The following is a 14700-nucleotide window of genomic DNA, read 5'->3' on the forward strand; positions in this document are numbered from 1 at the left end:
CATAAAGTATGATTTTTTTTATTTTTTATTTTTACTTTGAGCAATTCTAGAGCTATAATTGTCTCTTCTTCTTAGGAGCATATAAAACAAAACAGCTCATTGGAAAAAATTAAATGTAATATTGTAGTAGTTATAAACAAAGGTTTATTTTAGTTCAGATTAACATTTGAGGGCAGCAATTGTATTCATAATGTCAAAATAAAACCGACGTTATGTTACTTGAAGGCATTATAGCCTACTATTCCTACCAAACTTGGTTGCAGTGTACTACAGTAAATCCATGGTGAATGTTGCTGATCTGTAGACACTGGATAAGTTTAGTTCATTCATTCCTGGTTTCCACGCGCTGTTTGATCCGTGAATAATGGAGAAATGTGAATGTTTCTCTCTAGATCTCGCAGCGATGTTATTACTTCTGTGCCGAATTCAAATGCTTTCTTTACTGGATCTCATTAGCGCTGTGTAGTAACAGCGTCGCATGATCACGATCGGTTCGCGCTGCACTGGTCCCAAACTGATAAACAGTCTGTCAACCACACAATAAGTATCGTTACACCCCTAATTTTTAGACATACAACTTAAATATTGATGAACAGTCAACAATTAGGTACATACGCTGCTTTCAGTGGCACGTTGGGTGACATGCCTCCTCAGAAACATCAGTCTCTTCATAAGCCATCGTTGTTTGCTTGTTAGTGGCTTTTCAAAAGTCCCACTCGGTTTAGTTTTCAGAAGCTTGCTGAACTGAGTTCTTAGAGTTGTGGCCCGCGTCTTCACTTCTTCAACTGACATGAACAAACACGAGACATTTATATGAATGAATGTTATGGTCATGCTAGTGATGGGTAACGTACTGTAGATAAACATTACCGTGCCCCGCCGGCTTGTTTTGATTTTTTTTTCCGGTACTCTTCCTCACCACCTCTCGTCACCTCGCTTTCTGATTGGCTACACGCCACAGTCCACAGGCTGCGTGATCGTTTGTCCTCGGGGGACACCACACACGAGAAGAAATCGGGCGAAATAAATCCAACATGTTGGATATCCCCGATTTCAGATCGGAGCGGTCCCGACGTCCTTCCGAGCAGAGGAAAGCAGTCTTAACACACCACACATGGCAGGAATATTTGATCAGATTATTTTTACGATAATCGGAGCATCCTAAGATTGTCGGAAGGGGTGAATCGGGGCTAAAATTGGCCTAATTATCCTGCCGTGTGAACCAGCCTTTACTTGAGATCAAGGACCATTCTTTGTATGAGGAAATCCAGAGATACCTCGGTTCAGAAGCACATCCAGGAAGAGAACTCTCATCTTCAATGTGCACAATACTGATCTACATACTGCTGATGTCAGAGAAGGTGCTGGATGAGTTCAGTCCAAAGAGGTTCACATCATCTTCAAACTACACAAGACTCATCCCAGCTGTGAGATGCTGCAGAAAAGCCCTGTGAGTAATTTCACTAACTGCTGTTTAGTCATACGTTTTATTCTACATCATTCTACAAAACTAAACAATTGAATGTCAAAATACCATGAGAAATAGCTTGCTGTCCTAAGGTAAAATGTGCAGAAATGCTGAACATTTGAAAATAATCTGAGCAAGTATTCTGTTTTGGCAGATTTCAATGGCTGTGATTCTCTCTGATCAGCACTGTGAAAGTTTGTGTTCAGCTCTACAATCTTCAAACTCTTATCTGAGAGAGCTGGACCTGAGTAACAATTGCCTGAAGGGATTCAGGAGTAACACTGCTTTTCTGCCGGACTGAAGAGTTCACACTGTCGACTTAACATACTGAGGTTTGGCTTTACTCATTCTCTGTGTTCAGTGTGTTAACGTGAATGAATAGGTGACTTTGCTAGTCAGTGTTTTCCACTGTCTAAATTGTAGTATGAAAGGATCAGTTATCAATCAATATCTAGTGTTAACCATTAGTGTAAATGAATGTGTTAATCACCACAATGGGCTGAAGGCATGTATTTCAACTTTAAAAAAATAATTCAGCCAAAATTGTGCATAAAGAGCCGAGTCTCAGACAGCGTGCAAACAACTGAGTTCTGTTTTTATGTCTTTTTGCACTTGAACGTAAAATACCTGTAATATACCTGTCTTAGTGAGTATCCGTCTAAACGTGTTTAAACAAAAGAGAAAATCACTCACTGGTCTTGATGGAATAACTTTTGTAGCTCAAACTAGGATTAATCCAGATTTAATTTATACAGTGAAGAATAGTCAATGTTATAATAAACTTGATTACTACAATGTTGTGCCTAAATACCAAGATGATGCCAGTGCTTGTGGCTTACTGTCCTGTGGAACTTAGTTGCTGTAGTCTTTATTTTATGCTTTTTAATTCAAGGCAGTTCAAACATAATAGTATATGATCGCCTGACGCTCCTCATCCACTACAGCTGCACAGAGAGTTTTTTATTTTCTTCCTCACTTCCTGGCTGATAAAGAGTGCTACCTATCAGTGGCACAATGATATCACAGAAGAAACATGCGACAACCTTGCCTGCACCAACTAACAGGACAATACAGCCATGACAATTCTTTTTTGTTTTACTATCACACTTCTTTTACAACTTCACATGAGTTTTATTAAGTCTTCTCTGCAAATTCCACCCAAATCCAGTTTTTTATATCAACTATGCATTTGGTTTTGTGAATTGGTGTTTCGTTGGGCCGCAAAAAAATATAGATCAGAGTATCATCAGCATAACACTGAAAGCTAACACCATGTTTCCTGATGATATCTCCCTTAAAATACAAACCCGATTCTAAAAAGTTGGGACACTGTACAAATTTTGAATAAAAACAGAATGCAATGATGTGGAAGTTTCAAATTTCAATATTTTATTCAGAATACAACATAGATGACATCAAATATTTAAACTGAGAAAATGAATCATTTTAAGGGAAAAATAAGTTGATTTTAAATTTCATGGCATCAACACATCTCAAAAAAGTTGGGACAAGGCCATGTTTACCACTGTGTGACATCCCCTCTTCTTTTTATAACAGTCCGCAAACGTCTGGGGACTGAGGGAGACAAGTTTCTCAAGTTTAGGAATAGGAATGTTGTCCCATTCTTGTCTAATACAGGATTCTAGTTGCTCAACTGTCTTCTTTGTCACATCTTCCTCTTTATGATGCACCAAATGTTTTCTATGGGTGGAAGATCTGGACTGCAGGCTGCCCATTTCAGTACCCTGATCCTTCTTCTACGCAGCCATGATGTTGCAATTGATGCAGTATGTGGTCTGGCATTGTCGTGTTGGAAAATGCAAGGTCTTCCCTGAAAGAGACGACGTCTGGATGGGAGCATATGTTGTTCTAGAACTTGGATATACCTTTCAGCATTGATGGTGCCTTTCCAGATGTGTAAGCTGCCCATGCCACACGCACTCATGCAACCCCATACCATCAGAGATGCAGGCTTCTGAATTGAGCACTGATAACAATTTGGGTTGTCCTTGTCCTCTTTAGTCCAGATGATATGTCGTCCCAGTTTTCCAAAAAAGAACTTCAAATTTTGATTCGTCTGACCACAGAACAGTTTTCCACTTTGCCACAGTCCATTTTAAATGAGCCTTGGCCCAAAGAAATGCCTGCGCTTCTGGATCATGTTTAGATATGGCTTCTTTTTTGACCTATAGAGTTTTTAGGCCGGCAACAGCGAATGCAATGGTGGATTGTGTTCACTGACAATGTTTTCTGGAAGTATTCCTGAGCCCATGTTGTGATTTCCATTACAGTAATATTCCTGTATGTGATGCAGTGCCGTCTAAGGGCCCGAAAGATCACGGGCATCCAGTATGGTTTTTCCGGCCTTGACCCTTACGCACACAGAGATTGTTCCAGATTCTCTGAATCTTTGGATGCTATATTATGCACTGTAGATGATGATAACTTCAAACTCTTTGCAATTTTTCTCTGAGAAACTCCTTTCTGATATTGCTCCACTATTTTTTCACCGCAGCATTGGGGAATTGGTGATCCTCTGCCCATCTTGACTTCTGAGAGACACTGCCACTCTGAGAGGCTCTTTTTATACCCAATCATGTTGCCAATTGACCTAATAAGTTGCAAAAATGGTCCTCCAGCTGTTTCTTATATGTACATTTAACTTTTCCGGCCTCTTATTGCTACCTGTCCCAACTTTTTTGGAATGTGTAGCTCTCATGAAATCCCAAATGAGCCAATATTTGGCATGACATTTCAATATGTCTCACTTTCAACATTTGATATGTTATCTATATTCTATTGTGAATAAAATATAAGTTTATGAGATTTGTAAATTATTTCATTCCGTTTTTTTTACTCACAATTTGTACAGTGTCCCAACTTTCTTGGAATCGGGTTTGTACATGTAAAGTGTGAAAAGTAACGGTCCTAGTACTGAGCGCTGTGGTACTCCATACTGCACTTGTAATTGGTATGATTACGCTTCATTCATTGCTATGAATTGATGGTGGTCGGAGAAGTATAATTTGAAACATGCCAATGCAATTCCACTAATGCCAACACAATTTTGTTGTCTGCTCAAAAGAATGTTGTGGTCAATAGTGTCAAATGCAGATCCAAAAACTCCCAATAAACTGTTATCGTTTTTGTTAATTTTTGTCCACACAAGTCCTTTCATGCAATGCTTTTTCCTTAGATGGGCGTAATAGTACCTTTAAAAGAATGTGAACAGGTTGGACAAAAAATAAACCTGGTCAAAAGATCAAATCTATACATGAAGCTTTGCAGTGTAAACACAGCTGTTGTTCCTCTTTAATTCAGTGATTCTGCTTGCTAACAGCAAGTGTCATCACTAATGCTCAATCATCACTTAATTACATAATAAACTTAACTGTTTTAATGTTACTTTTATCACTCTGTAGTGTAGACACATATGAACACTTATTTGTAACTCTGGGGAAGTCGTGGCCTAATGGTTGGAGAGTTGGACTCGTAATCCAAAGGTTGTGAGTTCGAGTCTCGGGCTGGCAGGAATTGTAGGTGGGGGGAGTGCATGTACACTGCTCTCTCCACCCTCAATACTGCGAATGAGGTGCCCTTGAGCAAGGCACTGATCCCAACTGCTCCCCGGGCGCCGCAGCATAAATGGCTGCCCACTGCTCCGGGTGTGTGTTCACTGTTGTGTGTGCACTTTGGATGGGTTAAATGCAGAGCACGAATTCTGAGTATGGGTCACCATACTTGGCCACATCACGTCACTTTCACTGCCACTTTATCAGTGTTCACTGGTGATTTTGCTGCGTGCACTCCAGATTATACCTTAATGTTGCTTTTTGTTTTGTTCTTTACACAGGCTATGTCGGTGTAATCTCACTTCTCAGTCCTGTAAAAGTTTGTCTTCAACTTTACAATCCTCAAACTCCGTCCTGAGAGAGCTGGACCTGAGTAACAATGACCTGCAGGATTCTGGAGTGAAGCTTCTTTCTGATGGACTGAAGAGCTGTAAGCTGGAGATTCTGAGGTTTGAGTTTAAAGTACTTCCATTTTTTGTTTTGTTTTGTTTTGTTTTTCATTAATTTATTTATAAAAATCATAATATTAAGAATTATTCTATAGCCAATTACTTTGTATTTTTCTTGTTCAGACTTTCCATATGTAAACTCACTGGTCAGTCAAGTGAAAGTTTGTCTTCAGCTGTACAGTCCTCAGACTCTGTCCTGAGAGAGCTGGACCTGAGTATCAATGACCTCCAGGATTCAGGAGTGAAGTTGCTTTCTGACGGACTGAAGAGCTGTAAGCTGGAAATACTGATGTTTGAGTTTTAAATCCTTTTTTTTTTTTTTTTTTTTTTGCATTAATAACTGAAAATCACACTGGTAAGATTAATTTTGCATCAAATTACTTTGTGTTTTCTTGTTCAGATTTTCCATATGTAATCTCACTGCTCAGTCTTGTGGGAGTTTGTCATCAGTTTTACAATCCTCAAACTCCTTCCTGAGAGAGCTGGATCTGAGTAACAATGACCTGGAGGATACAGGAGTGAAGCTTCTTTCTGATGGATTGAAGAGTCCAAACTGTCAGCTGGAGATACTGAGGTAAATGGTTTTATCTAAAACAGTTAAGAAAATGCTATCATAATAAATTATTGTAATAAAGTACTGTTTAGTCAACAAATGCGACATCTGCTCTCAATGGTTTACCAGAACAAGTAAGTCAGTAATACACTATTGATTTTTAATTAATAAATGCTAAGATTATAACTTTTTCATGAATTCTAACAATGCATGTGGTGAGAATGTGATATGGTTTTGTGTGATTATCAAATTGCAACGGTTTGCGATGTAATAATGGAAATATACAGTCTGATGCACTGCATGTTTGAGAGTAAAGTGTAACTGTATTCATTAACACTGATGAGAAACCCACATCACAGAGCGACACCATGATGCTCCACACAAAATCAAGTCAAAATCATATGCAGCAGAGAAAGATGAACAATATCAGAAATGAGCGGGTTATATATACCACTATCATGAACTGAGATAAGCACACAAATTACATCAAATCATTATCCAAAAGTTACTAATCAATGCTACATTTTAATGTTTTAATGACCGCAAAGATGGCTTGATTTGTGATAATTATACTTTGTGTTCTAGAAAAATAATTGATCAGTTATACACACTTCACTTTAAGATGGCTTAGCAATACACATACTTCTGGACTCATTCAGTGGTCAAATGATACATTGGCCAGTTTAACCCTTTGTGGTCTGAGGGGTTTTAGGCACTGAGAGAAGCCCTGACATTTATGGGGTTTTTTTTCAGTTTCTTATAAACATATTAACTCTTTCCCCACCAGCATTTTTAAGTCACCAGCCACCACTTGCATTTTGGGTCATTTTCACAAAAGTTTAATGGCCCCAAGAATAATTTGCTGTATGAATATCTGAACATGCAATGTGCCAAAGAACAGAGCCTATGTTTTTTAATCAACACTTATAAAAAACACACATTTTTAAGTTTCATGAAAAAAAACAACCCTTTGAACAAAAAGCTGAGATTTTTTATTTTTTTTGTAAAACACTTTGAATGTGCATGTTATGAGGATGGTTAGTCCACCAATATATAGCGGACTAAACACGGATTATTTTGATATCAAACACTGTACCAATAGGCCTACATTATCTAATAATTCTATCATAAGGCATGCATAAAACAGTAAACAATACAAAAGACAATATACCTGTACAAAAACAGTAATAATACACACAACATTCTGGGGATGTGCATGTTCATTAATAGAGAGGTTTGTCTATGAATTAATGGGAAGAAGTCATTTTCTATGGGTCTTATGTGTCTATTACAAAGTTAATTAAGTGAGAGTAAATTCCTTTGGGTCATAAAATCTCAGTCTATCTTGCTAAGATGTCCTTGCTGCTATGGTAACCAGAGGCCTATTCTGCCTATATTGTTAGTTGTGGTTTGGGGGCAGTTCACAGACATCCCGGCACCCAGTTCAGTTGTTTGCTGAGTGGTCTGTTGGATTATTTGTTAAATATAACAAATAATAATGTGTCTGATTTGTTTGTTTTTGTTTAGTTTTTATGTGCTGTGTTCATTGAAAGTGTCCATCATATCTTAATACAATGACATTGCATTTCATTAGTATAATATTGACTGTACAATCTACAATGAAAACATCTGTACAATATGTATTGCACAATCTACAGTGAAGACATGAGTAGGCTAGTGAGTGGCTAGTGACTATATATAAATACTTTGTTCCTGTCTACTGGAGTATAAATGTTTCTGCTGACGTCACCTTTGTTACTTTTGTGACTAAAACAAGGGGTGTAACGATCCATCAATATGGATCAATACATTGATTAAACGTCTAACAATACGATGCATCGATGCCACATGTAAAATATCAATATCTGTAGTATAAATAGGCACCTTGTTTTGACACTGTCCACATTTTCACATAATGTCCGTCTATGCATTACCGCCAACCGCGTGCATTCTCGCTCAAACTCGCGTATCAGGACTTCGATATAAGGACTGCCCTTGCCGAAAGGCACAAGGTGAATCATAAAAGATGCTCTGGATTGTTTTGTGGAACAGTCGAGCGCTGTGTGAGAAGTTTTCAGCGCACATAAATGAAGCGTTGCGCACGCACACAGACAGCCGCGTCTAGACCGCGTGAATACTAAATCGAGCTCTCTTCCACTTTTTTGTGCATGGATGAATAAATGCAGACAAAATTAAATCAAAATGCGCATTTTGACGAATATCCTAGTAAACACAGTCGTTAGGCATATGTCTTAATGTAAACAGTTGAGAAAGAAAAGGCGTGTGTATCAGTATATTAAATCCGTGCTTCGTTCTTAAAGTGAAAGCAAACTAATAATAAATCTAATGCTGTCAAAGAAAAAATACAAGTGCTCACTGCTCCTGACTAAATAACCGTTATAACATCAGAAATGATTCATCTATATTTAATTTATAGAGTGAAGACTGTGCAGTTTATTTTACATTTGATTAGCCTATTACATTTCTGTAGCGTACCTGAAAATTTATTTTTGAATGAGCTGAAAAACCTGAAAAGCACTGTTTATTGAACTTGTGTCTTTGTTGTATTGTAGTTATTTTCTACTATTGCTTGTAATTTGGTTATCTGTAGAAAAGATTATTATCACTGAGCCCATAGTAGCAGCCAGAATTGTTTTTTTCCAATTGTTTATTTTCTTTATTATTTTAAAAAATGTGCAGGCCTATTTTTTTGTTGTGAATGTCCCAACTGAGGTACAAAATGTAAATTTTCAGATAAATGTTCTTGTTATATATTTTTGGTTGCATTTGTGAGTTTAATAAAAATGTAGATGGTTGTTTAAAATAGATATAAAATATCAAAAATATCGATATATCAATCGATATACTCCTGTTGTAGCCGCACTGGGTTAGTACATTACATAAGCTCAAATGATATATAGGGAATTTTAATAATTAATCTGGAATATGATTAATATATATATATCTCGCGTAACAGTTACATTAAAAATTATTGAAGATGAAAAATAGGTCAATTGTATATGCAAATCAATAACTCATTACAAGGCACTGTAATTTACTCATTAATATGTCAATATTCCATTCTTCATATCAATTAACGTGATATCTTTTACTGGTAATTAATGTAAATCAAACAGTGGTTTGTCCAGCAAACGGCCGTAAGATTAACTTATCAACTTCAATAAAGTTATCACTTCTTATAATTCCAGGAAAAATAGTTTCTGGCCATGAAACCATTCTCCCGTCCTTATAAATTTAGGTTACTGAAAAGTAACAAATAAGCTTTGTAGCTAAGATCAAAATTTCATTGACTTCGTAATGTGAGCATTTTAGACAGAAGCAATCATGAATATATTAGCTTTTAATAATTGAGACTAATAATACATCAAACTACGATTCACACAGAGTAAATATGCGTATAACAATACAAACAGTAAAAACAAATACAATACAAAACGAATAACAAAATGTGTGAGAGTGAGAGAGGTAGAGACAAATACAATACAAAACGAATAACGAGAGAAGGTGAGAGAGAGATAGGCAGAATCATGCAGAATGATCGCGCAGTATGGCAAAATCCACATACAGTAACCTTTTTGAAAGACAACAAGGAATCAGATCACCTTGAAAAGGGAATAGACAACCTTAAGCAGCGGTTTAAATCTCTATAGAAAATAATACTTGCATGTGGGTCTCTTTGTGCCTGCTAAAGACGAGCGTGCGTGTGTCGTTCTTTTGGAGCTGGGCCTGTTCTCTCGTGTCTTCCGGGGCGAGCAGACTCGCGCAAAGTTTCAAAGGTTCAACGAACGTGGAGTTACCAAAGAAATAATTCAGAGTTCGTCTCCCTCGTGTAGGGAGAGGCGAATATAAGAATAAAACTTAGTAAAGAAAAGAAAAGAAAATAAAAACGGAGATGAAAGCTCCCTAAGGAGCCATCGAAGCCAGACGTTCTCTCGACGAAGTGCCGAAACAAAAGTGCAACGAGAAAGTTCTGTGTCAGTCTCTTATGGAGCGACTGGGTTCTCGCCTCTGTTTGCGCGAACAACGAATGAACGTCCACGATCTGAAGCGGAAAAAAGTTCCTTTGTCTCTGGGGAGACACCCACTCGAGTGAGTTATGGTGTTGTCAGAATTCAGCAATTATATTCCAGCAAGATGGTAATTCCAGAATAATACATTTTACTGTAATTTCCTATGTATGAGTGGTTCGGTCAAAGCAAGACGGTTAAACAGATACCAAAAATGACAGGTAAAGGTAGGAGAAACATAAAGTTACATTCATATGCAGAATTACACACATTAAAAGTTTGATTAACACAATAAAATTGTAGATACTCCAATTTGATATGGAAGACATCTAAGCAAAAAAAGGAAATACAGTCAATACATTTAGAATATATTTACTTTCCTTTTTCCTTACTAGAATTCCTAGCGAGCTTGGCTTTTTCTGTTTCTCCCATTTGGGGTAATAAAGTTTTACGATCTGGTCAGGAATTTAAACCCAGCCATGCTGGCACCGGTTTTTCTGCCATTCAGCTTGCAGAGAGTTTGATTTACCTGCATGAGTTCAAGGGGCTAAAAGCTTTGGGTTTTAGCCAAGGAATGTGCATTGTTTTAGATTCAACGAGCCATGATTCATTAATTCAGAACCAATGAATGAATGAACTGCTCATACGCTACACTGTAATTTGTTTTTTAGCAATGTATTATTTATTGTTTTATATGCAACTATTGTATCGCTGGGTATGAAAATCGATATCATATTGTATCGTGACGAACCATCCGATTTACACCCCTAACTAAAACTACAGAAAATAACAGCTACCACTCCAATGATTGTGTGCTTGTGATGTTTGACTGACAAACTAATGTGACTGTTACTGTGTGTTTGTAGATTGTCAGCCTGTATGGTGACAGAGGAAGGCTGTTGTTATGTGTCTTCAGCTCTGAGTTCAAACCCCTCACACCTGAGAGAGCTGGATCTGAGCTACAATCACCCAGGAGATTCAGGAGTCAAACTGCTGTCTGAAAAACTGGAGGATCCAAACTGCTCACTCGACAAACTCAAGTATGTCGGGCAGCAAGAGTTTTTATGTTTTATTATTTTAACTCTATTTTTATATATATATATGTATGTATGTATATATATATATATATATTAGTCATGGCCAAAAGTTTTGGCAGTGACATAAATTTTGTGTTTTGCAAAGTTTGCTGCTTTAGTATTTGTTATTTTTCCATATGTTTCTATGGTGTACTGAAAAACAATGGTAAGCATATCATATGTTGTAAAGCAGGGGTGTCAAACATACGACCAGTGGGCCAAACAGGGCCCACAGAGGTGTCCAATCCGGCCTGCAGGAGGATTTAAACACAATAATATAAAATAATAAATAAAACATAACATTTGAAATTTAAATAAAGTGCATTCGCTACAATATTTTGTTTTGAATTTAAAGCGGAACAAATTGCTCATAATGTGCATTATTAAACAACACTGACGCACTGAACAGCTTCGCATGGAGAAAGTAAATGGGTGAGGAGTGTGCAATATTTATCATGTACCTATATCCTAACTGTTGTTGTAATGATGTGCAAGCTATCATTTTGTAACTTTGCGAAAAAAAACAAACAAACAAACACATCATGAGAGTTTTTCAGTACCGGATGAAGGCTATATCAGATTACAATATAAGCTAATTCAAGATATGGGGGCAAAATGTCCTGTAAGAAATTTTATTTTTAATATTTATGTCAAGTCTTGATAGTTAAGTAATGTCATGGTATAACAAGAGTGTTGCCAGAGGTGGGTACTCAAAAACTGTACTCAAGTAAAAGTAAAAGTACTTATAGAAATATTTACTCAAGTAAAAGTAAAAGTACTAGTCTGAATAGTTACTTGAGTAAGAGTAAAAAAGTATTGGATAAAAAAACTACTGAAGTAGTTAGTTACTAGTTACTTTGGGTCATATACTAAATATCTATAGTCTATTTTTATTTAGATATATAGATAAAAGGTATGGTGTGTGTGTGCGTGTAATATATATATATATTATAGTATATATATATATATATATATATATATATATATTTCATCAGCCTTTACTCCAGTCTTCAGTGTCACACAATCCTTCAGAAATCATTCCAATGTGTTGATCCACTATCAATGATGTTCTTTTTTTTAGCTTTCTATTCATCAAAGAATCCTAAACAAAATGTCATATGTTCCAAAAAATATTAAGCAGAAAAACTGTTTCCAGCGCTGGTAATAAATCAATATATTAGAATTATTGTTTGAAGGATCATGACTCTGAAAACTGGAGTAACAGCTGATGAAAATTCTGATTTGCATTACTGAAATAAATTCTATTTTAAAGTACGTATTATATATGTATAAATAACCTCTGACACAGAGAAGAGTGAAAACTCCTCACACGACAGCTAGGTTACCGAACATCTGAACATAACGAACCAAATGCACATTGACGGATCTTCTTCTGTCTGTTCTGCAAAATGTAAACAAATGTATATTTCTGCAAGCATAAATATTTTGGAAATATCAATATTAACTGTGTCTAGGCGAAGGCATTCCTCCTGGAACAGCTAACGTGGGTTTGGAGAGTATTTATTTCATACTCTGTGACAGCTTATTAAATGTAAACATAATATTTTATTTAATGTATAAGCAGGGGAGTCATGCACTCATTAGTTTTGAGGAAGCACGAGTGGGGGGGGTCGTCATGTGACACACAGGAGCTACAACAGCATATTGGCAAATTATTACTAAGCAATTTAAAAAAAATTTTTTTTTTAAAATTTTTTATTAGAAACATTGCAGACGCATTAACTATATAATGAAATATCTCCATTCTCACCTTCATAGATTATGTTAGATAATATGCGATGGTCAAAGTAGCCTAATAATGTAATCTATTAAATATGCATAAAAACCTGTCTGTTTACTTAAGTAACAGATATGGGTGTCATGCCATAACATAATTTTAATACGACTGACTTTATATTAAATGTGAATTTAACAATGAAAGTTAATGTGATATAAAAACGGCTACTAATCTTTCATTGTACAGAAAGAGAGCAAATAACATTTACATTATCAAAGAACATTTTCACTGACAGCTGACAGACTTCTAGAGTTCAATCACTCTCAAAAAACTCCCATTAAATCACTGAAACTGTTAACACTGTGAAATCAATATCTTTTTACAGATTCGTACACACATCGGCACTTTGTTGTTTCTGACGAAATAATTCGCCAGAAAGAGGTATTCAGTCAGCGAGCGAGTGAAGGAGGCACCGGCATTTCAGCGATGACTCATCGGAACACCTCTGATTGGTCATTGCATTCATAAGCTCAACAGAATCTTGTGTGATTGGTTATAATGCGCAGTGATGTAAAAACGTGTCTGTCTGTGGCTCAGCGCCAGCAGCGAACGCAGATCTGAATTTAGCAGCTGATGATTTGACTCGTTGAACGATCTCACGCCGGTGTGATTGTATGAAATATAGAAAATATTAATCGGCTATTTTTTATCTTTTGGAAGCTGCATTCAACTTGGCTCCCCTCTGTTATAAGTTAAACGTACAACAAACTAGTGTTGATAGTGGTATTGTGTACTGTAATCGAGTGTAGCCTAAGCTATACCTGTTGAACCGTAGACAGCACACGCGGTGTTCATCTAATAAAGATCTTCATTGCTAGCAAACAATAGCCTTTGCAGATTTGCTTTCAATTCAGTGCAGATCCAAAGCCACGTCTTCAACGCTCTTGATGTTCTTAAACTTTCTGTAACAACTCTGAGTGAACCGCTTCAGACGCTCAGCGCGCGTGGCAGGGAACTGAACGAATCATTCAAACTGATTCACGAAACAATTCACTGCTTTGCCAACTGGTTTGATCAAGCCTTTGAACAGAATTGACTCAAAAGAATGAATCATTCGCGAATGTGCATCGCTCATTGCCCAGAGAAAAGTAGACGGCGCATTTGGAATAAACTGAAGCATTTGTAACTTATATTGCATTAAGATAAAGTAACGAGAGGAGCGTCGCCCACAGTAACGAAGTAAAAGTACAGATTTCCCCCAAAAAAATTACTTAAGTAAGAGTAAAAGTACACATCTTTAAATATACTCCAAAAGTATTAGTTACCCAAAAAATGTACTCAAGTAAATGTAACTCGTTACTACCCACCTCTGAGTGTTACTTTCCAGAATGTAAGCACAATCGCAAATGAATTGATTTTATACAACAGCTCAACAAACAAGATGCTAGTATTGTGTTATATTAGTCACAATGCTGTCTCTTTATCTCTGTTTCGGCAAGAAAAAGATTTTAACAAAGCCGAAGTAAGACCAATTGTGCGTCTCCGAGCAGCACTTTGCTCATTCACAGTTATGAATGAGCTCATTCATTTGTTTCTGGATGAATCTGTGTTTTTGAGCAAATAATTTGAGTCAATGATTCAGTGCCCCATTCATAAAGACAATTACTAGTTTCGTTTCTAATGGAGGCAGCCGTTTTGAATGAATGAGTCAATGGATCACTCATTAAGATGGAGACTTGCTGCCACCTACTGATGGCTTTAGTGTCATATTTATTTATCCACGACAGGCTTAAACCAACCAAGGTGCTATCTCAAA

At 36.7% G+C, this 14700-nt stretch overlaps 1 protein-coding gene across 1 annotated transcript; it reads left to right on the forward strand.

The window, feature by feature from the left end:
* Positions 1–1756: 1756 nt before the first annotated feature.
* Positions 1757–5793, forward strand: LOC122141012 (NACHT, LRR and PYD domains-containing protein 12-like; the record flags this gene model as incomplete). The annotated part of the gene is made up of 3 exons (XM_042746708.1): positions 1757–1800; positions 5322–5489; positions 5613–5793. Coding segments are annotated over 3 exons (393 nt in total), but the record flags the coding sequence as incomplete, so codon positions are not given.
* Positions 5794–14700: the final 8907 nt, after the last annotated feature.

This window comes from Cyprinus carpio, chromosome A4, assembly GCF_018340385.1.
Source record: "Cyprinus carpio isolate SPL01 chromosome A4, ASM1834038v1, whole genome shotgun sequence".
Lineage (NCBI taxonomy): Eukaryota > Metazoa > Chordata > Actinopteri > Cypriniformes > Cyprinidae > Cyprinus > Cyprinus carpio.